Source organism: Catharus ustulatus, chromosome 5 (genome assembly GCF_009819885.2).
Source record: "Catharus ustulatus isolate bCatUst1 chromosome 5, bCatUst1.pri.v2, whole genome shotgun sequence".
Classification (NCBI taxonomy): domain Eukaryota; kingdom Metazoa; phylum Chordata; class Aves; order Passeriformes; family Turdidae; genus Catharus; species Catharus ustulatus.
Genome location: NC_046225.1, coordinates 74,521,538 through 74,549,202, shown reverse-complemented (window position 1 = coordinate 74,549,202; position 27,665 = coordinate 74,521,538). Strand labels below are relative to the sequence as shown.

General features: G+C 47.0%; 1 protein-coding gene across 1 annotated transcript in view; it reads left to right on the top strand.

Moving 5' to 3' along the window:
• Positions 1–238: 238 nt before the first annotated feature.
• The window catches only part of SLC4A11 (solute carrier family 4 member 11), a 90,260-nt gene continuing 62,833 nt past the window's right edge, over positions 239–27,665 (top strand). Inside the window, 3 exon segments of the mRNA XM_033060532.1 lie at positions 239–707; positions 13,599–13,649; positions 24,861–25,004. Coding sequence (XP_032916423.1) covers positions 494–707; positions 13,599–13,649; positions 24,861–25,004 — 409 coding nt within the window. The 5' untranslated portion in view covers positions 239–493.

Below are 27,665 nucleotides of genomic sequence, written 5' to 3'. Positions count from 1 at the left end.
GCGTCCCCAGGGTTTAACACGCGTGTGTTTGTTTTATTCAACGTGTTGGCTGTTCCCACCGGAACACGCTGATTTTTCTATTCTATTTTTTTTTTTTTTTAGGGATTGGGCTTTTCTTTTTCTTTTTTTTTGCTTATTGTGCACAACAAGCTCCTGCACAAGATATTCGTTGCGGGAGGAGGTGGGAGGGGGGGGAGGAACTGTAGTAATGCCAATACTTCTTGAATATTATAAACCTGGCTTATCAGCCCGACGCAGAGCTGGAATTTGTCTCTTCCTGTGCTGCATCTCTGCTTTCTGAGAGGGGCGTTTAAATACAGGCTGGAGACGCTGCCTTGCCAGTGTGCTCTGCTGGGCTCTGACAGCAGCAGCAGGGCTGCTCCAGCGTCTTGGGGGTTTCTTTTATTCCTCTTTTTTTTTCCTATTATTTTTATTTTTTGCACTAAATCCTTTGGGGAGAAGAAACTTCTCTGGGAGAAGGCTCTGAGACTGCATGTCCCACCAGGAGGCGAAGGGAGACGCGGTTTGCTTCGTACCTGGCTCTCCTCTCTTCTCCGTGCTGATGGAGCCGGCGTCCTTCTGCTACCCCCAGCTCACCTTCCTCCGCTCGCCCTATGGCCAGTTCGGGGCCAGCGCTGGCTCTTCCCAGGATTTGGCCCCGTGGCCGCAGCGTTTGGTGCCGCAGAGGTGGAGCAGGCCGGTGGATGGTGCGTGCAGGGGTTGGGACAGGGGGTTTGAGGAGGTTCTGGAGATGGTGGTGAAAAGGGAGGCAGCTCAGGTGGGGTTTTGGTGATGCTTTGGGATCTCTGCTGCTCCCTGCTTGGCTGCTGGTGTCACCATCAAGGAGCTTTGGTCCCTGCTACACCCAGGGAAAGCTGATAAACAACCTCAGCGTGGAAAAAAAATTAAAAATAGAAACTGATCTGAGCCAGTCTTTTGTTTCCTAAGCTTGTTCGCTCGCTGAAATGAATCCGGCACCGCGTGAAACCTGAAATACCTGCTGGAGGCTCAGAGGGCTCAGTTCACCTTTAGGGTTGTGATGCTGTCAGGTGTCCTCTAAACTACTACTGAAGGTGTCAGGTGTGGGGATAGAGGAAGGTTTGAAGATGTTCTAATGCAGGTTTGTCTCACTGTGAGGAATTACCTTAAAAATTCCAGCTTGGTTCAAATCTTGCTTTGATGTAATAGGGAGAGCTTGGTGAATCCTGCTGGTTTAGGAGCTGAGCTCTGTAAGTGCTGATCCTAAGGATGGCAGTCTCAACTTCTTGTAAAACTTTTTTTGGGGGAAGATGTCTGGCTCGGTGAGGTGGGACTGGAGACCTCCAGAGTCTCAAACACTCCCTGAACCATGCTACCTTCTTAGCATCCTGTTGCCAGTCTGTGATGTGCTTTACCTGGAAAAGCTCGTCAGGTGGCATGGCAAGGAAAAAAAAAAAAAATTTAAAAAATGGAGGAGACTGGCTGAGCAGTCTCGGCAGAGAAAACGTGTGGGAGGTGTTTAAAAACACGAATTGCCTGTGGTTCTGTGCAGTGGAAACGAGCCTGTGGCAGGGCCTGGCCATGGGGGATTGTGGCTCCCTCTGCTAAAGGGATGCCCCTTCCCCAGCTGGGCACTCCCCTTGCCTTGCTCTGGGAAATGTTTGCTGCCTCCTGCTAAATATCATCGCTGGGAATTTTTATTTACTGAAGTCACAGCGGTTGTCAGAGTTTCTGTAGTAGGGGAGTGAACCCAGCCTTGCCAGCATTTGGGTAATTCGTTGTTTGTTTGTGTCTTATTCTTTTAGGGTTCTGCCTTTTCTAAGGCTGAGTTGATGTTGCTTTGGGGAGTTTGTTTTTTTTTTTTTCCTCCCCCCGTTTATTTATTTATTTGTTTTGTTTTGTTTTGTTTGTTTGGCCAGCTTAGACCATTCCTCTGGGCTTTAAACATCCAGCTGGGGGAGACTTGGCTTATTGTGCTGGAAATCTGGAATTGTAAGGAAAGTGAAGCAGTGTAGAATAGGCTGGAGCAGGAGGAGGGGATGTGGCATCTTCCCTCCAAAGCTTTTTAGGCACCTTCTGGTCCAGCACTGGGCACCAGGCTGGGATTTAAGTCCCCTTGGATGAGGTGAGGTCTTTCAGCTCTAAATCCTGCAACTTGCTGCTGGAGCACAGACTTGCTGCCCTGTTTCTCATTCCACTGCATGCATGCATTAACCCTTGCACTGCTGCTGCCGTGCAGCTGGGCTGGCTGAAACCTCAGAGCCCGGCAGGCACAGCAGCTGTATCTTTAAGGAATTTGCTCTATCTCTCTCCCAGCAGCAGGTTTTTTTTCCCCCCTCCTCCTTTTTTTCATCCTCTGGCTTTCCCAGTACTTCTCTCTGTAAGGTACAGCATCTTCTCACTTCAGCTCTGGCTGGCAGAGAGCTTTTTTTCTTTTTTAAGGAGGCACAGGAGCTTTCTCCATCCTGCATCCAGCAAAACTCTCCGGCTCCGGCGCGCTGGGTCACTTTAACTACTCTATTTTTGCTCTGAGAGGCAAACAGCTCAGAGAGGCGGTGGGGTCTGGGTGGCTGGAGGAGGAGGCAGCCCAAAGCCTTGGCATGTGCAGAGGTGCTGCCCAGGTGTGGGGCTGGCAGGGCTGGGCTGGAGGTGTCCATCTGGGAGCTAATGGGTCGCGCTCTCACTCCACCCATCCGCCGCTCGCCAATTGGAAGTGAGGGACAAAGATGCTCTGGATGGATTAATATTGGAGCCAGTGAAAAAGCAGGAGCCGGCTCTGCCTCGGCCACCTGAGCGAGTGGCCTTTGGGGACAAGTGCTGGTGGCTCTGGGGGAGCAGCCCTGAGCACAGCAGAGGCATTTCTCTCTCTTGAAGAAGTAGTGCAGGTAAGTTGTGGTCTTAAACCCCCCCAAAAAACTGAAGCACTGCTGTTGCTGGGTGATGCATTTGGTCAGGAAATCTGAAAAAGCAGCTCTGCCAGCTCTTGAATTATTTAATTCACTAAAGTAAGGCAGTGCTTGATGTATTTTCTATGGGCTTTGCTGTGCTTAGTGATGATATCTATTGCCTGTGCTGGGTGTCTCTGTGTTTAAGGATGGAGAATGCCTTTTAAATTCCATTTAAATTAACCAGAGCGCTGGCTGTCGGGGTTTGAATTTAGTTTCAAGGTATGCATGGGGAGATGAGCGCTGAAGAGCTTCTCTGTTCTGGTTTTTCTCTTAATTAATGGCAAAACATCCTCCCAGCCTGTCAGTGAGCTTTGCATAGAGCTGTTTCACTTGGGGGAAGTGCAGTGCTGAGTGGAGACAAAATCATGCATGTAGTGTGTCTGAAATGCTCCCTGGTGCTGGAGCTGTGGAAGCCTTGTAGATGAACCATAAACAACATCCTAATGAATAACATTATCTTCTCCCAGCATGTCAGCCTGCAGTTCTTTCATCACTGGACTGGGGCAGTTTAATTTTGGATTGGTGATGGACAGGAAAATGGGATGTGGTGCTGCTGCCTCTCCCCCCACCTGTGTTGTTGTTGTTGTTGTTGTCACTGTTGTTGTTTTCTGGCTCCTGAACGTGGGAAACTGCATGGGGTGGTTTGTGTGTCCTGCTGGACCTGGTGGGAGTTCAGACCCTGTTTGTGGGGATGGATGAGGCTGCAGAGTGCAGCTCTGTGGCCATTTGGGTTATCCTTTTTTTTTTTTGTGGCAGAGGGAGGTTTTTCCTTTGAGTCTTGATGAGAAGCACAACTGAGAATGTGTTTGGTGATCAGGTGGCTGGGCTCAGTGCTCTGCTGCTGTTTGCAGTGCAGACCTTGGCTTTGGGCAAACTTCTGGTTTTCTGTGGGTTAGATCTGTTCCACACAGTGTTTTTTGGGGGGTGCTGGTGGGAAGGGGGTGCAGGAGCAACTTTGCTGTAAAATCTTGGCTCAGCCACTGCTGCCTTCTCAGCTGCTGTTTTCATTTCTGCTACTGATAAGATAGTGGGGGGGAAAAAAACTTTCTAGAAATCCACATTGTTCCAAAACATGACCCTGGTACCCTGGAGGAGGGAGGGATGTTCCAGAGTGACACTGGTGATGCTGCAGCATCTCTTCTATTTAACCCCCAAGAAAGGATTATTCCCACCAGTTTACTCCTCCCTGCTGCTTAATTTTAACAGTATTTACACATTTAAACCCCTGCAGGGAGCAGCTCCCACCCTCTGAATGGCCCCAAGTCAGTGAAATGTTGTCAGGCCGTGTCTTCACCATTTTTACATGGTTTACACAGTGCCACTGCAGATAAGTGGCAGGTGGTGGCCTCTGGAAGACCTGCCTGTACAAAGAAGACATTTCAGCAGAGAAAAATAATCTCAGGCATCTTTCAAAATCCATCTTCAACCCTGACCAAGCTTTGGGGCTGTTGCAGTATCTCTTTTTCTTTTTGGAATAAGAGTGATGAGGCTTCTGATAGGGCCCCGCAAGGGAAAGAGCTGCTTGAGAAGCTGTCAGTAAGAGTTAATGCTTTCTAAATTATTTAAATGTTTCAGGAAAAGTCTACTGAAGAGCCTCAACTGGCCTGATCTTGGGCCTTTGCCAGCTTGTGGGATCTCTGGAGGTATTTGCTGTCTCTCCTCTCCATGTAGTGCTTAAGCAAGAATTAAATCACTTTTTTACAGGGTCCAACAAAACAAAATCTTCCCCTTCAACCTCTTTAAAAAAAAAAAAAAAAAAGAAAAAGGGAGGGGTGGGGGGTGAATAGCCAAAATAGTCCAACAGCCAAATGCCAAAGTGTTGTTGGTGCCTTGGTGCTGAAATTGTCCTGCAGAGGCTGAGGAGGGGATGATGTCCCGTTGGGAAAGCAGCTGCAGGGCTCTGGATGTGCAGGGTGCCTTCCTCTTGCAGCTCACCTCTGGGAGGCAGCCTCGGATATTGATTGTTTGGGTGGGCTAAATTGTGATGAGTCAACCTGGAGAGCGTGGTGCTCCTGCTAAATCCAAACAGCTTTTTTTTTTTATTTTATTTTTTTGGTTTGGGGGAGGCCTCTGGGAGCTGTCCCTGCTGTACCCAGTGACTCTTTATTCGCTGGTTTTATTGCCATGGGTGAGCTGGAGGAAGCTGAGGAGGGGAATTGTTCAATGCAGAGAGGAAAAAGGCTTTGAAAACAGCCACGTCTGATCCCTGAGCCTGTGTGTGGGTGGGTGTTTGCCTGGCAGGGAGCAGGCAGGAGGATGCTTCCTGCTTTATCCCTTCAATATGATGCTTTATTTTCCCAGCCAGCCACTGTGAAAATGAGTTCTGGGGTTTCATTTACCACAGTGACCCGTGGCACAACTTAAAACCTCCCCACACCATTTCCATCCTCAGAAGAACATCCAGCTCCTTGCATATAATCCATGATTTGAGCCTCAAAGACACAGAGTTGTGTTTTCTGCCTGGACCAGGACTGGGATGTCACCCCACTCTGATGGAGGACACTGTTTAGATAGATCCATGGAGCAAAACTTTATATCCAAGTGACTCAGGATAACCCTGGAAATGTCAGAGGACTGGTTTGTGTTCTCCAAAAATGACAGAAATGGGACATTTTGAAGAGGTGTGATGTTTAGGTTGGATAATCCAGACCTCTGAGTCCTAAAAATGGGGATCTGGGGGAATGAAACCCTTCTGGGAAGCAAAGAAATGATGAAAATCCTTTGGGGGTAGGAGAATAAGCAACACATCAATGCAATCCTGTGGCAAGAGGAACGTGTTAAGCATAAAGGGAGCTTTAAAGAATCACTTAACAGAAACATTCTCTCCTGTAAGGTTTGCTAGAGGACATGTTTATACATCAGGAGGGCAAAACCTGTGCCCCTGCAGGTCTGAGGCTCTGAGCTGGGGCAGTAATTTGCCATCAAACTGGGCCACTTAAAAGCACCTTCCTCCTCAGTGATGCTCTGAGCAGCACTTCATCTTCCAAAAGTTTCCTGGGGTGAAGAGCTTTGGAGTAGATTTAAATCTTCCTGGGGCATGGCTATCTCCTAAACTGTTTGCAGGACCTCCTGAGTTGATTTCTTGTAGGAATTTGCATGCAGACAATGTTTAAATCAACCCATTCAGATAAAAGTCTGCAGTAAACATCCCTTGTTAAATATCCTTTGTTGCCCAGCGATGCCAGCCCCTGCTGGTGCTCCCTTCTGCTGCCTGTGTTAAATCTCCAGGTGTGCTGTGCTGGTTTTTTTATCCCTTCAGGGGCTGTGTTTTCCCTCCCAGCCTCAGGAGGAGGAGGAGGAGGAGCTGAGGAAGGTGAGGGGCAGCAGATGCAGGCAGAGGGGAGCTGTGCCCACTCTCTGCTCTTCTCCTGGTGCTGCAGGGAGCTGTTTTGGGAAGGTGTTTTGCCATCTGTGATGGGTGGAATGGGGGGAGCAGGGTCTCTCCTTGCAGAGCCCTTCCCTGCAGCCCTGGAGAAGGGATGAGCTGGGGAGGGACAGGGATCTGCCTGGGAAGGGAGGGATTATCCCCCCAGGCTCTGCTGGGGATGGATGTGTGTCTGCACTGACAAAGGAGAGCCAGGCTGTAAAGCTGTGCCCAAAAAGAGTCCTTTAGTTGATCTTGACTGAGCCCTTCAAGAAAAAAAAACCTCCCTGGGACTCCCAGTGCGGATATTCCCCATTTGATGACTTACAAAAGGTCTTTTGGCCCCTCTTGAATTTTGTCTTTGATGTTTTCCTTTGCCTTTATCGGTGCTTTTGGGGGGAAGGTCTGTGTTTCACAGACACCATTTCCCAGGCATTTTCCTACCCAAGCATCCCTTACTGATCTTAACAGTGATCAGTTTGGAAACCCTGACTTCTGTGATTTTTTTTAATTTTAATTTTTATTTTTTGATCACACCTCTCTAGGCATGGAGTAAAAAACAAGTCCCATCTCCAGCTCTTGTCCTGTCTGCCAGTTGTGATTGCCCAGAGCAGCAGCACAGGGACATATTCCAATCTGTGTGCCAGCAGGAGCTTTGCTTTCACCAGGCTTTTCCTGCTGAATTAGATGGGGCTGTGGGAAGGAATCAACTGCTGAAGGTGTAGATAGAAATGAGAAGTGGCAGCTTGAGGCAGAATAGCTTTTTGCTTGCTGCTGTCCATTAATTCTTGCTGGCTTGGGTGCTTGGAAATGATTTGCAGGGAATGTCTCCACCAAGAGCCTGTGCTGCTTGGTTCTTCTTGAAAACTGCCAGAATCTCTTGTTTTAAGAGCACAAGAGAGGCTCTGTTGGAGAAAAACTTGAATATTGACATATTTGGAGCTGATCATCTCGGCTGTGATCACATTTGGTGCCTGTCAAGCTCCTGTCCTACTCTGCTGATGCAGTTCTGTTATCAAAGGAGTTTGAGGCTTCCTCGTCCTCCTCCAGTTGAGCTCTTGCTGCACACTGAGATTTTTAAACTCCACTTCAGTCAATGCTCCACATAATTAAAAAATTCCTCCTCTCCTGCAGGTTTCCCCTGAGGTATTATTTCCTGTGTGTGTGATTTTTCTCTTAACTCTGGGTTTCTGCTGACTTTGGGTGAAGGAGAGCAGCACCATTTGGTTATTGGGTATTTAAAGCATATAAATTGTGACTCTCCCCTTGCTCCAAATTGCAGAAAAATGAATTCATCTTTCAGATCCCTTGTGCAGGAATCCCTTTTCCTGGGATGTTAATTCACATTGGGGTGGAGAGAGCAGAAAATAAGAATTTAATGAGAGTTTAATATTGAACATTGGGGAGCTTTAGGTGGGGGAAGCTACATCATCTTCCACCAGACTGAAGCCTTGGATGAGACCATAAATTTGTCCAAGCTGGATCAGTTTGAGGGGGTGCAGCTTATCTGTAACATTCCTCATTTTGCATTCAGTGGTGCTGGTGGACATTGACTGGTCCACTCCTGGAGTCAGCTGGGAGTGACCAAATCCTTGCTGCAAAGCTGAAGTCCTGCATGCCTTCTGGGAAGTGGATTTCTTTCCAGTTACCCATCCCATTTCTGCCCAGTTATCTGACTGGGCAGTTCAGTATGATGCAATAACTGGTAATTCTTCCTGGCAGGAAATGGGCAAAGTCTTTTTCAGCACAAACAAGTGATTTTTGTGCTAACTTCTCACAGTCTGACGTGTTTTGCTTTATCAGCTTTGAGGCACAACATTGCTGATGAGTCTGAGATATGTCCTCAGAGCTCCAGTAAAAATGGTGGAATTCAGGTTGTTGAAGGATCTGTGGCTACCCCATCCCTGGAAGTGTCCAAGGCCAGGTTGGATGGGTTGGAGGAACCTGGTCTGGTTGAAAATGTTGGAATATGGGGCTTGAACTTGATGCTTTTTTAGGATCCTTCTGGCCCAAACCATTCTCTGAAATTGGGGTATTGGAGCACACCCTGAGTAAAAGATAATGAAGATACATGATGTTTTCTGATCAGAATTTCTGGGGTAATTAATTTTGCTGATGTATGTTCAGAGTCAACCCAAGAGCTGTCAGTATTAAAGGGCCTGTAAATAAAAAAGTTCTTCCCCAGTATCTCCTTCAAACTGGTATTGTCTCAAAATAAACTCCAATTAACTATCAAGGCACTAGAATTGTTCAAGATTTACCAGAGAGAAATCACAAAAGGCTGTGGCAGTGCTCGTAGAAGCTTTTGCAGAGCTGTGTTTCACTTCAATATAAGGCTTGTGCAGCAGAGGGCTGTTTACTTGGAAGATGCCAGCACCAGAGCATTGTAATTGAGTTACCCAAGTATCCTGAGAATGTGTTTTTATTCATAATCCTCCAGTATTGCAAGGCTCAAGAGAACTTATTGCTAACTTTCAAACAAGAGAGTCAAAATGGGTTATTAGATGGGAGACACAGTGCCCACAGGAATTTAATAATGGGGGATGGCATGGCAGGGGTTTGTTGTTAAATGTAAATGTAAAAATGGGAAGAATGTAAGAAATCAGGAAATATATCCCCTTCTTGTCTGGTGCTTCCCGTGGTGGATCAGCTCTTCCATCCCAGCCCTAAAACCAAGCACCTCAAACAACAACAGCAGCAAAGTTAAAAAAATAAATGTCATATCTAGGTCTGGTGGAAGGTGTCCCTGCCCTTGGCACAGTGTTGGATGGTCTTTTAGCTCCCAGCTCAAACCATTCTGTGATTTTCTGACATTCCTCTGCCTTGGTGGCTCTTGGGGTCTCTGCTGTTGCCTCAGCTCAAAGGGTGGTGGCTTAGCCGTGAAATTTTCAGCTGCATCCTTGAGTCTAGAAAAAGCAGCTTTGTTTCCTCTTTTGCAGCACTTCAGCTCTTCACCTCTGAATTCAGCACTCAGAAAGCTCAGAAATTTCCCTTTTGAGAAAGGAAAGAAGTGGTAACACCGTGTGCCTCTCCAATTTAGTCTCATCTAACACACATCCCTGCGGGGAATAAGGTTGGGATGGCAGCAGAAAGTTATTTTCTGGAGTAAATTAACATTTAGAAAAGAAGAGCATGGCTTAAATTGTCAAAAGAGGGCTGTGCCATGTGCTTTTGGGCAGAGAGTGGAAGGTGGCCTCTTGTTCTGCCTTTGGATAGGGAGGGAGAGCAATTGGAGTCTGGTGAGATTGGAGGTGATGGGTGAGAGAGTCTGGAGAGAGGCAGGACCTCTCTGAGAGATACCAGAGGCACAGGAATGAGTTGTGCTGTGCATCTCTGCTCCTTGGGGTAGTGCTTTCCAGCTTTGTCTCTAGAAATCTTTGTCTTGCTGGAATTTCTTTGCTTGGATTTTTATTTTTTTTTTAACTGTTGCAGCCTTTGAAGGAAAACCTGGGTGAAAGAACGGGCAGTGTGGGGTTGGTGAATCTGGGGGCGTGGAGAGGGGGAACCCCTGAGCCCCTCTGCACTTTGCAGGTTGGAGGAAGATTTATCCTTCATAGAAACACTTCTGCCACTTCAGGCAGACCATGGAGCATTATCACACTGATAGCTAATGAATTTGGAGACTTGCACTCCTGCCCAGGCTTCCCTAAGCCCAGCAATTGCATCGATCACCGCCGTGTTTCATAACTGGCCCTTGCTTGAACTCTTTTTAATTTCAGGAGTGGAGGTGAGGTGGGGAGAGGAAATGCAAGGTTGGTGTGTGCGTCAGCTGGAGCAGAACGGGCTCAGCCTCGCTGTCAGCTCTGCACAGCCCCAGCCCATCGCAGCAGAACGCGGCCAAGGAGCCGAGACCTTGGATGTGAAATCCCGTAAGAGAGGGGAGCAGGTGGAGCCTGCTGATGTGTTTGCCTTGCTGGCTGCTCCTCAGCCTGCACTTCAGCACCAGCCAGCTGGCCTTGTCCTTAGGTAGCATCCCTCTGCACAAGGAATGCTTGCTCCTGGTGGGGGATTACGGGGAGAAAGGGTCTGGGGTGTAAGGAGATTAATTAATTGGGCTCGTCCTGAGATCTGTCTGGTTTGTTCTGCTCAGTTCAAAACTTGGGGTTGTTCAAGCTGGAGGTGTCCTCTATTAGATGGCACGTTCTTTTTGTGGTGTTTCCTCCTATTTATCCATAACTGGGACAGAAGGTCCCAGTGTGAATTTACTGTGACATTTTAGTGAGTAAAGGGGGCCTTTCAGAAAGGTGGGGACAGATCTTTTAGAAAAGCTTGTTGGGATAAGACAAGGGGTGATGGTTTTAAGTGATGGTTTTTGCTGGGCTTAGGGAAGCCTGGGCAGGAGTACAAATCTTCAAATTCATTAACTATCAGTGTGATAATGCTCCACAGTTTGCCTGAAGTTGCAGAAGTGTTTCCAGCCTGCAAAGTGCAGAGGGGCTCAGGGGTTCCCCCTCTCCACCTTTCAGAAAGGTGGGGACAGACTTTTCAGAAAAGCTTGGGGTGAGACAAGGGGTGATGGTTTTAAACAAAAAGAGGTTTGGATTTGACAATAAGGAATAATTTTTTTTGCAATGATGGTGGTGAAATGCTGGACCAGGTTGTCCAGAGATGTGGTGGATGCCCCATCCTAGGAAATGTTCAAGATCAAGCTGGATGGTGTGCTGAGCAGCCTGGTCTAGTTACAGAGATCCCTTCCCATGGCAGGGAAGGTGGAATAGACCTTTAGAAATCCCTTCCAAACCAAATTATTGTGTGAAAAAGTCAGGTGAATGTTGAATTCTGTAGTGCATCAGAGGTGCAGATGCTGTAGCCCCCAATTTACCCTTCCTGCCTCCACTTGTGCTAATCCCTGACCTTTCAGCTGCTCCCATGGCTCCCTGCCTGTGTCTGGGCTTGTATAAACACCCATCACCTTTTACCTCCTGGGCACGGCACACACAGGTTCCTGATGTTAATGTGCCCCTTCCGTGGGGGATGTAACAGCTTTTCCAAAGGCGCCAACGAGGCTGTTTGGAAATCTGAATTGGGTTGGTGCTGTGGGACAGCATTATGTTGGGAGAAGACAAATTACCAGGGCTGGGTTATGGCCAGGACATAAGTAGGGTGAACGCCTGATTTTTTTTTTTTTTCTTTTTTTCCCCCACCTCCAAACGTGCCATTGCATCTTTAATTACAAGGTTAAGACCTCTGGTTTATGACTCATCTGAAAAAAACAGCACCTCCACCATAATTACCTGAGCATGTTGCCGGGGGGATTGTGGCTCATTAGTGACTCAGAGGAACCGGTGGCACCTAATGAAATGGCACTGCCTGCTCTAACACCCCAGCCTTGCCCTTTTCATGCCTGGTCCAAGCAGGGACCAAACCAGTCTCCAGTGAAGGTGTGATGCCAACCCAGGTGATGCTGCAATTGGAAGGAGTTTCTGAGGAAGAAACCAATTTCTGATTGTTAGACAGCATCAACCTGCAGAAATAGCTGTGTTCAGTTGAAGGAAAAGCAGAGTGTGTTATTTTGCCCAGTGGAGGATGAGCATGTTGCTTCAGGCTCCCTCAGAAGCCATAAGAGGAGTGAGAAATGGATAAACCATCCTGGTGGGAATGTGGATTCCTTGGGTAATCCGCCCGCCGAGGCGTATTTTGTTTGTTTCCCTGAAATACGTAAATGCAATCATTGCACAATGAGAGCCTCTTTAAAAACTTTCCTTTGATCATTAACATACTAATCAGTCTGGATGGATCTTCTCCTTCCCTTCCAGGTGGAGGGAAACAATTGACTCGTGTAATGGGTGCCCCTTGGCCACAGTTCGGTGCCGTTTGTTCCTCCAGCCCATTGTTCTGGGATGAACTTTGGAACATTGTGTTTCTCCTTTGGACCAGACACTGAATTGCCCTCTGGTTTATGTGCTGGCTATTTTTTTTTCTTTTTTTTCTCATGGCCATCAGGGTGTCCCTTCAGGAACCTGTTGGCACTGGAAGGTCTGAGTGGTGACAAGTGACAGGGCTGGGAGGTGCTGCCGTCAGTGCCGTGACTTTGCATCCGTCATGTGCACAAAGGCTCCCGGGGGACCTGCAGGAATTGGGAGGCTTCAAAACGTGGCACACTGTACAAGGGCATAAAGAGCCTACAACCTGGGAGCCAAAAGTTATGGGGCAGGGAAAGGGTCTTGGGAAACAGTGTCATACCTCAAAGGAAAAGCAGGAAGCCTAATCTGTAGAACAATAAGGCAGGCGAAACCTCTTTCCTTGTTGGCCCAAATTCATCCCAGGCTTGCGTAGGTAATGTTTGATTAGCCTAATGAAGTGGGGAAAGACAGAGCAGACCTATTCCTCTTTCTGATTGCTTTTTGGCTGGGAAGAATTGTGTGAAGAGGCAGCATCGAGCCCCAGGTTTCCAGGGGGCTGCTTGGGTGACTCTTGCTCAGATATTGAAATCATGAGCTTTGTTCTTCACTGTAAAATGGGCTGTGCACCTGTCCAGGGGAGCTGCTGCCTGTGCCCACAGGCTGAGCTGTCACCTTTTGTCAGCCTTCAGAAGAGCCAGTCTGGGTCTGGGCTCACACCTGGGAGCAGGTGCTCCTGTGCTCTGTTATCACGCCAAGAAATGTTCAACACCCGCTTTGCCAGCAGTGACTGCAGAACTGACTCGGTACCAAAACCCTGATAAATGGTGAGGATACATCCCTGCTGCTGCTGTGTTTGTGGATTCGCTCGTGCTCAGTGTCATTTCCCATTTGTGGCTTCCTCACCAGACCCTGTTGGTGCAGATGGTGTTGGCTGCAGGACCCCAGCTCAGGAAGTGGGCCAAGGAAGGCTGCAGGGTTCTGGGGCTTATCTTCAAGTGCCAAGCACTGTTTAGGGGATGTCTGATAGTTAGGAGCAGCAGGATGGGAAGTGAATTCCCATTTTCATCAAAATGGAGTTGTTTTTTCTGAATTAAACTGGTTCTTTTTATCTGAGCACCAGGTACAACCTAGGTTTCATTATGGCTTGTGTTTTTATAAAAACCTTTCAGATGTTTAGTTTGTATTATTGCTGACGTCCTTGTTCAGGTTTGGTAAATCCCTGAGGTGATCAGACTTGTCCTGATCTTTAGCCTTGCTCTTCTGTGGTCCCAGCCCAGGATGTCTGAGACTTTTTGTCAAGTACTGCCTGTGGCTGTAAAGGAAAGTTCTGGTAAATACTATAGCATCAATAAGCAAAAAGTTACATTTACCCCTTTCAGGAAGATCTGATGCCTGCAGTATTTTGGGACTGCCTTTGTGCATTTTGATGATTCTCATGTTTCATTTTTTTTCTGTCTTCTCCAGAGTCTCCACCAGCAGCGATGTCAAGAAATGGATACTTCTTTGAAGAGAGTGGCAAGTATTATTTGACTTTTTTGCACACACACACCTTGTTGGAGGGAGACCCCTGTGTTCCAGGGGTAGCTGCAAACCTGACATGGGTGATCCAGAATCTATTTAGCTGAAGTGTGATGTGAAAACAGTCTGGTGTGGTGGTTGTGTAATCTTGTACTGGGAGCAGGCTCCGTGTTTTTAAATCCTGTAGATGTTTGAGATAGTCAGGCAGTAAATAATCAACTCCACATTGTCATCAGTGACTGTTCTGGGTGGCTCCTTGTTTTTCAAGATCTTTGGTGATGTTTTCCTGCCCTACAGCCTGGCAGGTGTATTTGCTTGTCTTTTTCTGGAGTGGGAATCATGCGTGGGTGTTGGATCCCTTTGGAGACATCCTGCCAAAGAGCATCAGGCAAATGTTGGATGGCTCTGGCAGACACATCTTTTACTGCAAAGATTTATTTCTTTTTTCTTTGAAGTGTGATTAAATGGTGGCTTTTGAAAACTTGGATCATCTGCCTCAACTTGGATCATCTACCTCAAAGATGACTGAGATCTTGGAGATACTGTACTGACAAAAGAACAATTGAAGTGCAGTGAAGTCCCATCTTCTCTGCTGATTTTGGAGAAATAGAATAATGAATTAAATTTGGTTGGAAGAGAGGTTAAAGATAATATTTTTCCAACCCCCTGCCCTGTGTTTCCCCCAAAACAGCATGTGTGTAGGGAGAGATCTTCTGGAGAGTTCCAGCCTCTTCAGGAAGAGATCTTGGGGCTTCCTGCCCTTGGAAGTGCTGGAAATATTCAGGACTTCCAAATGGTGAGAGGAAAATACTAAAATTTCTCTGGTTATTTAGGCCCTTAGATGCTTGGCTCATCTTTCTTGTTGCAGGGGGCCAAGCCTTAGGTTGACATCTGGAAGGGGAAGCTGAATGTCTGCCAGATGTCAGCTGATCCAGCACCACTGGTGACAGCACTTCCTTTGGCACTGGCTCTCCCCTTCTCCCGAGGCTGGGTTGAGTTGCAGAAGGGCAGAAAATAATGCCTGACCTCAGGGAGGTTTTCTGAGGGCATGGGGGGTGTGAGGTCTGGGTGGCCCCGCTCCTTTCCCTCTCTCCCACCTTGCCTGTGGGCTCTTGGGATGTGCTTGGTGCTTTCCTGAGGATTGGGAATGTGAGAGGGACGTGGGGAGGTGGCTGAGCCCCCAGAGAGGCCTGAGAGCAGTGTAAGGCTTGGGGAGAAACGCTGCTGGTTTTGGAGGCAGGACAGACACCTTCTTCTTCCCAAACTCTGCTGCAGGGAACACAGCCCAGCTCTCTGTCCTAGCATTTTATATGGCTCTGCATGCCTCCTTCCAAGAGTCATCTTGCCTTCCTCAAACTATCCCCACAAACAACAAAAAAAAACGCCAAAAGCAGATCTCTGAATTATGTTTTGTAGTTGTGGCATCCTCTATGCAAATCTCTGAGAGACGCTTCTTCTTTTGTCACTCGGTGCCACGGCAGCGGGCATTTCTGCCCTACAATTGTGTTATTACTCATCTTCCTCCTTTGCCTTGAGGACACAGCACCTTGGAGCAGCCTCTGAGGGCTCTGAGGAGCTGTGTGGTGCTTTCCTGTTGTGCTTCTCTGTGGTTTGGGGAAGGAGGGGACGTTGCTGGCGAGTTCCTCCTCGGCCCGCGCGCAGCGCCGAGCGCTGTGCTGCTATTGGAAATACAGCAGAATTCTTGGTTATTTCACTCTCAAGGCTGCTGTCACTCTTTCTCCTCATTACAAACTGACCTTCTGCAAGAGTTCAGCTGCTGTGGAGTGATGAGTCACCTTCTGCTGCTTGATTGAGCCGAGGCCTTGGCGCGTACGGACGGCGCATCCCGGAGCGCTCCCACCCCGCTGCGCGGCTCTGGTGATCTCTCTGCAGGAGTTTTGTGCTCTCACACTCTCAGAGCCTTCACCCCCAACGTCATCGGGGCTGGAGGAAACCACAGATAAAGATGTTACCTTTTCACAGGGTTTCAAAACGGCTTGTTTTGAAAGGGAGCTACGAAATCACCCGGCTGCTTCGTGGCACCGCTTGTGGGGATCTGCCAGGCAAGAAATGCTCTTGCCCCACTTCTGAAACAGTAAAAGTCCCCAGTCTCCTAATACAGTGTTGGGACAGGGCAAAGAAAAAAAGAAACCTCTTTAATTCTGTTTTTGGAACAATTTCCTCCCTTTCTCAGCAGAGCAACATCTTTTGATACTCTTGCTCTGCGTAGAGTGGAGCTTTTTTCCTTATCTCCTCCTGGGATCTTGCCTATACATATGGTTTTCTGTATTCTTAGTAATTAGGATGTTTTTGTTTCTGAGCATATCTGAGGCTCTGTTCGGAGCCTGGGCCTGTCTTTTGCCAGCTGACTTTCCTTTCCCCTTCTTGTGTTCTCAGCAATGTTAAAATGTAAAAGTTGAAACCTCATTTTCAGTTGAGAGAGCTGTAGCGAGGGTGATCTTGGCTGCAGCACCAAAGCCGAGCTTTGGAAGAACCTCCTGGATGTTTACATCCATAAAAACTTCAAGTGGTTAGTAATTTGTAGCTCTCTTAATTACTGAGGAGCTGGGGAAAGCCCTGGAAGGATTTTCTAGTGAATTAATATGTGACTATTTGGGAATTTCAGAAGTTGTTACGGTCCCAACCTAACTAGCTAAAAGTCTGGGAAGTTTATTGAGGAGGAGACCACGTCTTCAGCTTTGAGTTCAGGTTTTTTCCCTTATTTCTGGAAGAACTTTTGTGGCTTTTGGTGCCTTCCATGAGGTAAATACTTAAAATGTAGCTGGGAAAAAAATCTGGTGAGTAGTTTGTTCTGTACAGGCAATATTAAGAGGAAAAAAAAAAAGAAATAAATTTGTGCCTGCCCAGTTGGATATTTCTGATTGAGGGTGGTGGCAGCAGATTTGATGGCATCTGATGGCCACGGTCTCTTTTCAACCCATGAGTATTTTCAGTTTTAATAGTTGTCCTCTGTCTTGCTGATGAAAATCCATGTTTTTACTCATTTTTTTTGAGTCTCTGGAGCAAGCCTCTTGCACAAACAAACCTGGCAGGGCCTGGAGATAATTGGTGTCCCCCTCCCTGCGTGCTAAACTCACTTAAATCTTCTGTAAGGTTGTTTTGACAAATGAGTTTTCTTTCTGGCGAATTTGAGTGAGTAATGAGATGAGTGTGTAGCCCCAGTCCAAACCTGGGGATAATTGGAGTCCTGATGAAAGGCAGCTCAGCAATCAGGGCTCAGAATTAACTCATCAAGCCCCCCATTGTCTCTTGTGAGCATCCTGCACCCTCCTCCTGGAGGTGGATGAGCGCTAAAAGCCCTGGAATTACCTGCAAGTGATTCAATTCTGCCCAAATTGCCATGAGGTTTTTAACTGAGCCAAGAACTTTCCCTGATAAGACACAAACCCAGAAGTTTTTTGGTTCCTCTTGCAAAATCCAAGGGAAGGAATCCCAGTGCAGTGCTGGGGATATCTGAATTGTTGCATTGTTTTAAAGCCAGCTCAACAGATCCTGCAGCATAAATTTATTTTTTTTTCTGGACTTCCAGAGCAAATCCCTCACTGCTTGGTCTCCTCTGACTTATTAATTGGTTTTGCTGGCACAATAAATCACAGTTGTGTTGAAGGGCCCCAAGGCCCCAGTCTGGCTTGGGATGTTTGGATATATTTTATCTGCTTGTTTTTGTTTTTCAGTTTGCAGTTCAGCTTGGTATGTGTGCTGGGGGTGTTTTTTTTCTTTCTTTTTTTTTAATTTGACTTTATCTGTCTTGGAATTGTTTGCTTAAGTAGGAGATTAATTTAAATGTTTTTGTGAAACAAATCCTTTCCCAGTGGATGCCCAGTTTGCCAGCAGGAGCTGAAGTGCTGCTACCTGTGGGAGAGCACGAGGGGATGGCTCACAGGTCTCCTGCACATTTTTATTTCTGGAATTATCAAGGGGCCTGTAATAAAATAATAAAAGGAGTAGGAGCACCCCTGATTTCTGAGGGTTCTGCTGCAAAGCTGACACTCCACGTGCTCCTGTGTTCTGTAAAAACAAAACCAAAAAACCCCAACAACACTCCACTGAATTACTTGGATTATTCACAACATTTCCTAGAAATCTGGCTGCAAAATACAATACTGGAATTAATTCAAAAGTGCCTGGGTGTTGTTTGTTTTGTTTGGTTTTTTTTTTGTTTTGTTTTGGAGGGGTTTTTTGTGCAGCAGCAGATCAGCTCTTGCAGTTCTGTTATGAATTATCACTGAAGTGGCAGGGGAAGCTCGATGTTTTCATCTGGCTCTTCATGCCAGAAGGCTGGAGTTGGGTTGGGAAGATGCAGCTGAGGTTGTGGTCAGCCAGTGGTGCAGGGATTCTGCTCTGGATGACTCACCTGCTCTGCACTTTCCACCTCTGGTTTGGATTTTTTTTTCCCCCCTTTCCAAGAGGAGGTTGTGGTTTAATCTGTGCTCTTGAGCTTAGGTAATGGATTGACATCATCACGGCAGGTGGTCACTGCTGCAGAAATCTGTGTCTGATGGGCTCCCAGGGAGTGCTGGAGGGCCAAGAACCATCACCCCCCACTTCCCTGGCTCCTAGGTACCTGTGGAAGGTCTGGCATTGGGGGACACTTCTCTAAATCCCATTTGCATGATCTGAAGATTTGCCTGTGCCAACCCAAATTATTTGGGCTTAAACTTAGAGTGATTTATTTGAGTTGACCATCTCTTCCACCCCTGCCTTGGAGAGGGACACCTTCCACTTGACCAGGGTGCTCCAAGCTCTGTCCAGCCTGGCCTTGGACACTTCCAGGCATGAGGCAACCACAACTTCTCTATGAATCTTAATAAAGGAGTTTTTCTAACCAAGGGATTCCAAGATAAGCTCTGGGTCCTCCTGGCTAATGAATTTTCAGCAGCAAACCCTCAGCAGTGGAGCCATGAGGTCTGGGGACACCCCCAGGTGTCCCCTGGGCTGGCACAGTGTCCCTGTGAGCCTTGCCAGGGACTCTCTCAGCTCAGAAACAAAGGAAAAAAAGTTCAAATCCTAGCAAGCATCCAGCTTTATTGAATCACTGTGCCTTACAGTTTTAGTTGGGTGGGAGACAGCTTTGGGTGGCTGCAGCCTCACGGTTGTTTTTGTCTTTGAAATGCAATAATTTGTTAGGAGGGAAGGGGTTTTTCATGGCTGTTGCCATGCAAAACAAACCCCAAACTTTGCAGTTTAACCTCAGCAGAGGTGTGTAAAATTTAGGTGTGTATTTACCTAAAAAATGTGGTTATATCAATGCAATTGCTCTTATTTTATCTGAATAAAAAATGAGAATAATTTTGTTAAGTAGGTGATTATGCTGGAATCAGTCTGAGAGATGTGCCCACAAATTTGCTTTGGTTCCTGTGGGAGTAGGGTGCTGTTTAAACCCTTTTTTTTCTGCAATGCTCTGGAGATTGGAGAACTGATAACACTTGCACAAAGTTCTCCTGAACCCTCCAGTTGCCCCCTCCCTGCCAGAGTTAACTGCCTGGAACCTCTGGATGCACCAGGAATATTTTCTGTGCAGAATGTAAAGGTCAGCATGGAGGTGGATGCTCCACTATTATCTGAGTTTCCTTTTGCACCCAGAGTTGGGGATTTGGGTGTTTTCCAAGTGATGCAGTGAATTGGAGCCTGCAGGGAGCAAAGCAAACCCTCTGAGAGCTGAAGTTAATTAATTAAAACTTCATGCCTTTCTTGAAAATTAGTGTCTGTTTTTGGCTAGACCAAGTTAAAAATCCAGGAGGAGAAAAATCAGGTGAAGATGACATTTTTTTTAAACTTAATGCCAATATTATCACCAGTTTTTAGGTAGATACAAGGCTTAATTCTCTCTTGAATTCCTAAATACTTTATTACAGCTGAGCACTGGGATGCTCAGAAGAACCAGGCTGGATTTTAGGGTAATGCCCATGTCCCAGTTGATGCTCCTTTACCTTTAAAAGCTATTGAATATACATTATTATCATTGATTCCTTTGACCTTCTGTACTTGACCTGTAATTTGTCTGAGAAAATGGATGCAAAAACGGTTCTCAGGCTCTTCCAAAACAATTTGCTGCCTTCTGTGCCTAAAAACTCACTTGAGAAATGCGAAATGGCTTTTAATGTGACAAGCTGATAGTGTTGGATTGCCAATCATAGCTCAAAAAGCCTCTTTTAATGTAGGTTGAGGTTCCTGGCTTTCTGAGGAGAGTTTTTTACCACTCGAGAAGAGGAGGAGATGCAATTCCATGATTTTGGAAGCCTGGGTTTGGATTTGACAGAGGGAATAGGCACTGCTATAAATGAGAACAGTTTTCCAGGCCTTGGAAATTCAGGGTAAAAAATAATTTGCTTCCAAAAAACTGCTCTGAGTCAGTGGCTTGTGCCTGCAGATGTTGGATAAAGCTCCACAATTGGCTTTGTCACCTGAGACACCCCAAGATGTCATGCAGGAGCTGTGGCTGGAATAATTTCCATCACCTGGGGTGTGAGAGGATGTTTTTAGTAATAAAGCTGCTTTTCTCCCAGGAAATTGAGCTTGATTGAGGTTTTTGGCTTTCCTGGAGCAGCCTGCATCTCTTGGGCTGGGAGTGCTGCTCCCACTTCAGCTTTTCCAGGGGATATATCTGCTGTGGCTGGGGCTGAGCTTCCTGCTCACCACGACTCTGCTGATTTTATTGCCCCAGGTGCAGCTGCCAGGTGCCACCAGAGCAGCAATGGGACACTCAGTGCCACCTCTGATGGCAGCAGCTGCAGTCACTGCTGCTCCCTGCAGAGCCCTGGGCACTAAAACTCGGCTCCAAAACAAAATAGCTGCAGGGCAGGCACCTTGTGAGAGCTGTGAGAGAGCTGCAGGAGCTGGGAGATGAAGTGGAGCTGAGAATGTGAGGAGAGTAAAGAGAGAAGACTGGGATGGACTCATGGAATCCTGGAATGGTTTGAGTTGGAAGGGACCTCAAACATCATCCAGTTCTACCCCCTTGCCATGGGCAGAACACCTTCCATTAGACCAGGTTGCTCCAAGCCCCATCCAGCCTGGTTTTGGGTGGATAATGAGATATTAGAGCAGAGCAGGTCTGGGCCAGGGAGGAATTACAGAGGAAGGGGTGATTTTTTGGAGAGGAACTGCCAGAGAAATCATAATTATTTATTTGTTGTTTTCTTCCCACCCCTTGCATAAAGTTGGGTTTATTTTCTGGTTTATTTTCATGTGGCATAGTATGGGCTGAGGGAAGCCCTAAAGGTAAAAGAGGATTTAAGTGTGAAAGCATCTGCTGGCAGAGGGTGAGGAGGGGGTTTTGTTCCTGCAGCTCTCCTTGTTCTCGTGCACTTCCCAAATTTTTGCATTTCTTTGCCATGAGATGAGTCCTGCAGGGTGGACTGAGGATTATCCAGACCACAGTGTGTTCTTCATGGTGCAGGAGGGCTGCACTGATCTGAGCCAGCTTGAACTGTATTCCAGCTCCTCCTCAGCCAAACCTCTTTTCTCCAGTGCTTTTAGACCATATTTTGGGCTGAAGTGGCACTTTCTGTGCTCAGAGCTCTGACTGGCCCTCTCCTCTGGCTCTTCAGCCAACTCTCCCTTCCTCTGAAGGTGCCAACTTGCAGTGATAAAGATGGGGGGAGCACCAATTTGGAGATCTTAAACTCTCTCCTAGGAAATCTGATGCCAATGAAAAGATGTATCAGTGTTTTGGTTATTTTTTCTTTTGTATTACTGTACTTTAATTTTAATTTTTCCTGGTGAAGAGCTATTATTCCTGTTTCCATATCTTTCCCTGAGAGCCCCTTAATTTCAAAGTATAATAATTGAGGGGGAGGGAGTTTACATTTTCCATTTCAAGAGAGGCTCCTGCCTTTCTTAGCAGACACCTGTCTTTCAAACCAAGAGGAGGTGTTTAACTCTGCTCTCTATCTCTGCTCCTGACAAAACCTGTGAAGTGTTCCTGGGACTTCTGTATGGAAACTTGGCACAAATCCTGCAGCAGCCACATCAGATCCTGCTCTGAACTTCTGCAAAACACCCATCGAACTTGCAGAGGAGCTGAAAAGCTTGTGGCATCTGCTGCCCTTCAAGCAGCAGGAGTGGCACTGGGTGGACATCAGGGAATGGGAAGGGGAGCAGCTGCCAGGGCTGGAGGCAGGGCTGCAGCTCAGAGGGAAGGTGCATCTGCCATGCACAGAGTCTGTGTCACCTCGAGGTCACCGTGCATTTGACAGGCGTGAATCGCTCCTGGTTTCACACTCCTGGCAGAAGAAGCAGGCTGAAGGATTGCAAACAGGAGCGGTCTGAAAGCCTGGAGGTGGTTCAGTGACAAAGCAGACACCTGTCTGGGAGTGCAGTTCCTGTCCAGCCCAGGTTGGGGATTATTTGCAAGCCGGGTGTTTTGTCCGTCCCTTGCCCAAGGGACACGAGGCTCGGCTGCCTTTTGTTCTGCTCTTTCCTCCCCTAAAGAGGGAGGAACCGAGGATGCTTCCCTTGCCAGAGTCCTCGCTGACCTCTGCCCAACCCTCTGATCCTACTCCACCCTTGCCCTTCTTCCAGCTCCTGCTGCTTCTCTCCTGCCTCCAGCCCTCTGTGTTTTCACTGCCACTCTCTTATCAAACCAGTTTCAGTGGCTGGGGAGGGGAATAAATAGTTTTTCCTGCTCGGCTTTTCCCTGTTTACCCATCTGATTCCATCAGGACAGGGAGGAAAAGCTCAGTCCTGTTGTCAGAGCTGGGTGCTCAAGCCATCCTTACATGTCTCCCATCCTACCCAGTGAGTGGGAAGGTTGGAGATGAAGCTCAGAACTTCCCCGAGGCTGCAATTCTGGATGTGGTTGAGGTGAAAAAATACTTCCCCAGGCTGATTTTTTTTTGCCTTTGCAGTGCTGCCCAAACTCTCCTGGTGCTGAGGGGAATGTCAGCACTGTGAGTGCTCAACTTTGAGGAGAGCTTATGTGTCTGTCTTGCATTTTGGAGGAAGCAAACCCCAGCTTTGGGACTTAGTTTGGGATTGAGATGCTTGTGTGGGACTTTGCAGTGCTTCTGATGGCAGCACACACCTTGGCTGGCTGTTATCCATCCCTCCAGGACATCCCTGCCACATCTGCCAGCAGACATTTCATATCTGGTGGTGCCCACAGCGTCCAGGTGTTTCCTGTACTTTCCTCACCTCACTTTCTTGTGTCTGGACAAGATTCCATCGTGCAGGGATGCAACCTCCCTCAGCTCTGCCAGCAGCAGAAGGTGATATCCGCAGTGTGCTCTGCTGGATGGGGACAGCAGCACCCTGGATGATTTTTGAAGCCTTCAGGGCTGATTCACGTTTATTCCTGTCAAGCTGTAAGGTGAAGGAGGCAGAGATCAGAAGAGGGGTTAATCTGAGGGGCTTTATCAGGTTTCCCACAGCTTTGATCAGCAGTTTAGGATTCATCTGGAGGCTTGAAGCTCCTGCAGCCCCTTTGCACCCTCTGGGGGGGTGCTGAGCTCCATCAGCTCATGGCAGGAAATGCTGCAGCTCCTGTCCTGTGTCACCGAGTTTCTGATTGTGGCCTCACTCCTCTGGGTTCGTGTTTTGTGGTGGAGCACTGCCGGCTCGATCCCTCAGAGGCAGCATGTGCTGCTTTCAGCTGCTCCCTCCACATTTGCTTACACGAGGCTTTAAAAAAAGCCATCAATATTTTAGTTTCCGTTCAAGCCTCTGCCTTGAAGCTTCCCCTTTTCATTTCACTGTAGTGCCTAGAGCCAGCTAATGAAACATCTCCCTCCTGCTTCAAATTAGGCATAAAAGACTTGTCAGAAGATGAGGAGAAGCTGCTGAATAATCCTGGTAATGTAAAAATCGACATTCTATAATGTCCCTAATTCTCCTAATTAAACATGATGCACGAGTGTGCTACAAGAGTCCTCCAGCTGCTCCGTAATGAGATGTTACAGGGCCCAGTTTGCTGTTGGATGATGCTGGGTTAAACTCTAATTAAAACCTTGTAAAAGGCTGAGAAGTTGTCTGGTGTAATTAAGAAACTTGTCGTGCATTCTCAGTGCTGCCACCCCCAATGACCTGCTCCTCTGCCCCGTGGGTTTCTCTGTCCTTATCAGGTGTCTCACTGGAAACTTACTTTATTCTTTTTATTTTTATTTTTTAATTTTCCCACCCATTTCTTGCTGCATCGCAGAGCAGCGGCGCGGCCTTGGCTCGGCGGAGGTGTTGGGTTCAGGGTGTGTAACAGTGGTGGGAGTTTGCACTACTTAATTAGTGGTTTGTTTCAGTTTCTTTTGCTTTTATTCAGAGTTAGGTTTAAAAAATACACGAAGGAAATGGATTTTTTTGTGTTTGGGCTTGGTTGTTTATGAAATTTTGTTAAAAAGTACAGAGTGTTTAACAGCACTTCTTGCTGCTTGCTAGGAGTGAGGAGAACGGAGAAAGATCCAGCTACTACATGGTTTCTTTAAAGCTAACTAGCTTAATAGAGAATTAACACTTCTATTATTTATTTTTTAACCTAATAACTAAATTCTAATGACTGTTAGTGTGACACTGACTGACTAACTAGAAACCACTACCTGAAACTCATGAAGGAGGAGGAAGATGAACACTGAAAGAGATACCGCTCAAAATCCTCCATCTTGTTCTATCCCTGTTGCTATACTATAAAAACCTTCAGTTTAAACGTTTTACCATGTGAAATCACTTAAATCATTTAACTACAGACCCGTGAGTTTAACTCCAACACTCAAATTTAGAAGCCTTCTCCAAGGCCTCAGGTCAGAAGCAGAGTTCTCTGGGAGGTCAGTGCCAGAAAGCACAGAAAGCTCCAAACTCCAAATTTCTGAGATCCAACATCAACGGGCTGGGGTACAACTCTTGCTTTTAGCATTTTATCCAGCATTTCCATCCTGCGGTGCTTTTTTACCTGAGGCGAGCGAGGTGTTGGGGCCGGGCCTTGCTGCCCTCACCGTTGGCCTCACACAGGGCCGAGCCGCCGCGGCCACCCCAAAACACGCTGGGGGCCATTCCTTGAAGGCACCAGGCCCAGCGGGGCCTCACAGCCGCCCATGAGGCCCCGGCGGCGGCGAGATTCCTCGCCAAGCATAGACTCGGACTCGGACTCGGACTTGGACTCGTACTCAGACTTCGACACGGACACCTCCTCCACGCCGCCGCCAACGCCGCTGCCCAAGGACAGCCTGCGGCCCGCTCATGGCACCCCCATCTCGTTGTCAGGGTACCTCAAGTGTGACACGGACGATGCGAAGGAGGAAGGGGCGAACGAGGAGCTCTTCGATGGCGTCAACTCCACCATCGTGTCCGGCGACAGCATCCGCTTCTTCGTCAACGTCAACCTCGAGGGCCCTCCCAGCGCCGCCGGTGAGTGGCCCCAAAAAAAAATAGGGATGGGGAGGAGGGGTTGTTGATGGTGATGGGATTTTGGGGGATCACGGTGGGTTGGGTTGGAAGGGACATTAAATGTAATTTCTTTAAGGGTGGGGACATCTTCCACTAGGCCCGGTTACTCCAACCCATCCTTGAACGTTGTGGCACAGTGTTTTAATATCCTCAGTACTGTATAATATACTCAGTCCTGTGTTCTCCAAGCTGGGTGAAATGTTTGAGTCAAAATGTGCTCTCTTGGCTGAGTGTGGGTTGGGTTGGAAGGGACATTAAATGTCATTTCTTTAAGGGTAAGGACATCTTCCACTAGGCCCGGTTACTCCAGGCCGTGTCTGACCCATCCTTGAACCTTATGGCACAGTGTTTTAATATCCTCAGTACTGCCTGTGATAAAAGGTGAGGGAGGAAGATAGCCAAACCCTTCACCAAAAACTTCTGTAATTTTCTTTGTTTCATTTCATAAGTGATTTTGAACTTTTTTCCCTCTGCAGAAAACCAAACAAAATCCTGTTCGCTTAATTTCCCATAAAAACCAGTGTTGATCTTTAGTGAATCCTTTGAAAAGTAAAGCTGGAAGAGGCAGAGAAAACAGATTTTACTGAGATCCCACATAGTCCCTAGCCAGGTCTGAGAAACAGAGATTTTAGGAGAGGACAGAAATCAAGTCATACAGCTAAAAAGTTTTTTTTTTTTTGTGACTGGTGGCTGTGACAATCTTGCTTAGCTGTAGCAAACATTTTATTTTTCTAGAACGTGTTTTTCAATTACACTAAGATAAGTAGTTCTGAAGTTAGACAAAACTTAACCTTCTTTACTCCCTGGAAGTGTTCAAGGCCAGATTGGAAGGGGCTTGGAGCAACCTGGTGGAAGGTGTCCCTACCCACAGAAAGGGGGTGGAACTGGATTATCTTTGAGGTCCTTTCCATTTTGTGATAGCTGGATTTTGGGGGATGTGCCTGGGAAAACACAACTCTCAGGTTCTGCAGGAACCTGGGTTTGTCCCAGCAGCTGGAGCACTGGCTATTTTAGAGGTTAAATACACAGACTCTGGATTATTCTGGTGTCACAGTGTCAGAGAATCCTTTAAGTTTGTTAAAAGTTATTTTTAGGTTATGTGCAAACCCCAGTTGATCTGCAGTGAGTAGTTACTGGGAATGGTGATGCAGATTAGGCATGGCCTGGACCCCTGTTTGACTGTCTTGGAGTCTGCTTTTTGACTCTAAGTGATGGCTTGAACTTCGGAATAATATCCAGCAATTTCCAAGCCTGCAATTTTACAAATGCCATCTTAATTGAAAGATTTAAGGGAGCTGTGCTCTGCTATGACAAGTCTGGACTTACTGCCGTGGGGTGCATTGTTTGGGGATGAGGAATGCAAGTGCTGTGGATTCTTCTGCATCTGAAGAAGTTCACTTTCCTTGTGTGTCCTCCTGGGCTTTTTTTTTTTGTTTTCTCTTCCATTCTAAACAGGACAAAAAAGGCTTCCTTATTTCCCTGAAGCACTGCTGTTTGTGCTGGTGCTATTACATGGTTGTTTTTGGTTTTTTTTCAGCTGAGATGTTCAGGATTTTTAAGGAAAAATTGATTTCTGATGTACTTGGGTCCTCTTTTAGATGGAAGGCTGGAGATTTTAAAAATGAGCTTCAGGCAGAACAAAAGCCCAAATATTCAATGATGTGAAAAAAGAGGTTTTTTTTGTTGTTTTTTCCCCATTATAGCATCAAAGTGATCCAGGTAGCCTAAATCCAACTTTTTCACTGTTAGGCAAAGAGTCCAGGTATTGGAGTCTTCTGGGCTATGAGTTGATTTGCAGAGATGGTTTTACTGGTCTTTCTTCCAGGCTGGATTTTTATGCACAGGGCACAGCTGATCCTCCTCGAGGAGTGACTTTTTGGGTGGCTGAGATGAAACCCTTAAGCTCTTCCAAGAAAAATACTCTGAACTTCTGGAAAAATACCCAATTCCCAAACTGAGTTTCATTATGCCAGAGCCAAGGTGTGTCTGGGAGTGAGTTGTTCCCTGTTCAGAAATTCTTTTCCATGGTTGCCACTCTGGGAGATTTATTTTTATATTCAGACTTTGATTTCTTGGAGCAAAGCTGGAGCTGAACCATGGATTGTCCAGAGCAAGACAGATTGGAAAGGAGGGGGAAATAAAAGTAGGGTTTCTCCAGGTGATGCCAGAGGCCCCAAACAGTTCCTACCCCTGGGGAGCTGGTGCACCAGGATCCTACAAAATCCTCTGCTACTCTGAAAACACAGAGGAAAACCAAGCATGGGAATGGGATCTTTGCATCCTCATCTTTGCATGTTTGAGTCAAAATGTGCTCTCTTGGCTGAATGTGGTGCCCAAACTCTCTCCTGCTGGAGACTTTTTTGGGTCAGCTGCTGTGAGGTTGGGTTAAAAGATCCAAAATTCCCATTTAGAGAGGGGATGAGTTGGAACCCTGGGATCCAGGTGCTGGCAGGCGGTGAGGGTGGAATTACAGATGCAGTGACAGCTCTGCATCATCCTGTTGAGCTGTTCCTCTCTGTGTGATGTGTGTGCAGCTCTCCATGAGCATAATTGGATACTCTCCACTCTAATTCTCTCTATTAAAGATCACTGTGTGGGATTAAACTTCAAGCCAGCAAAACG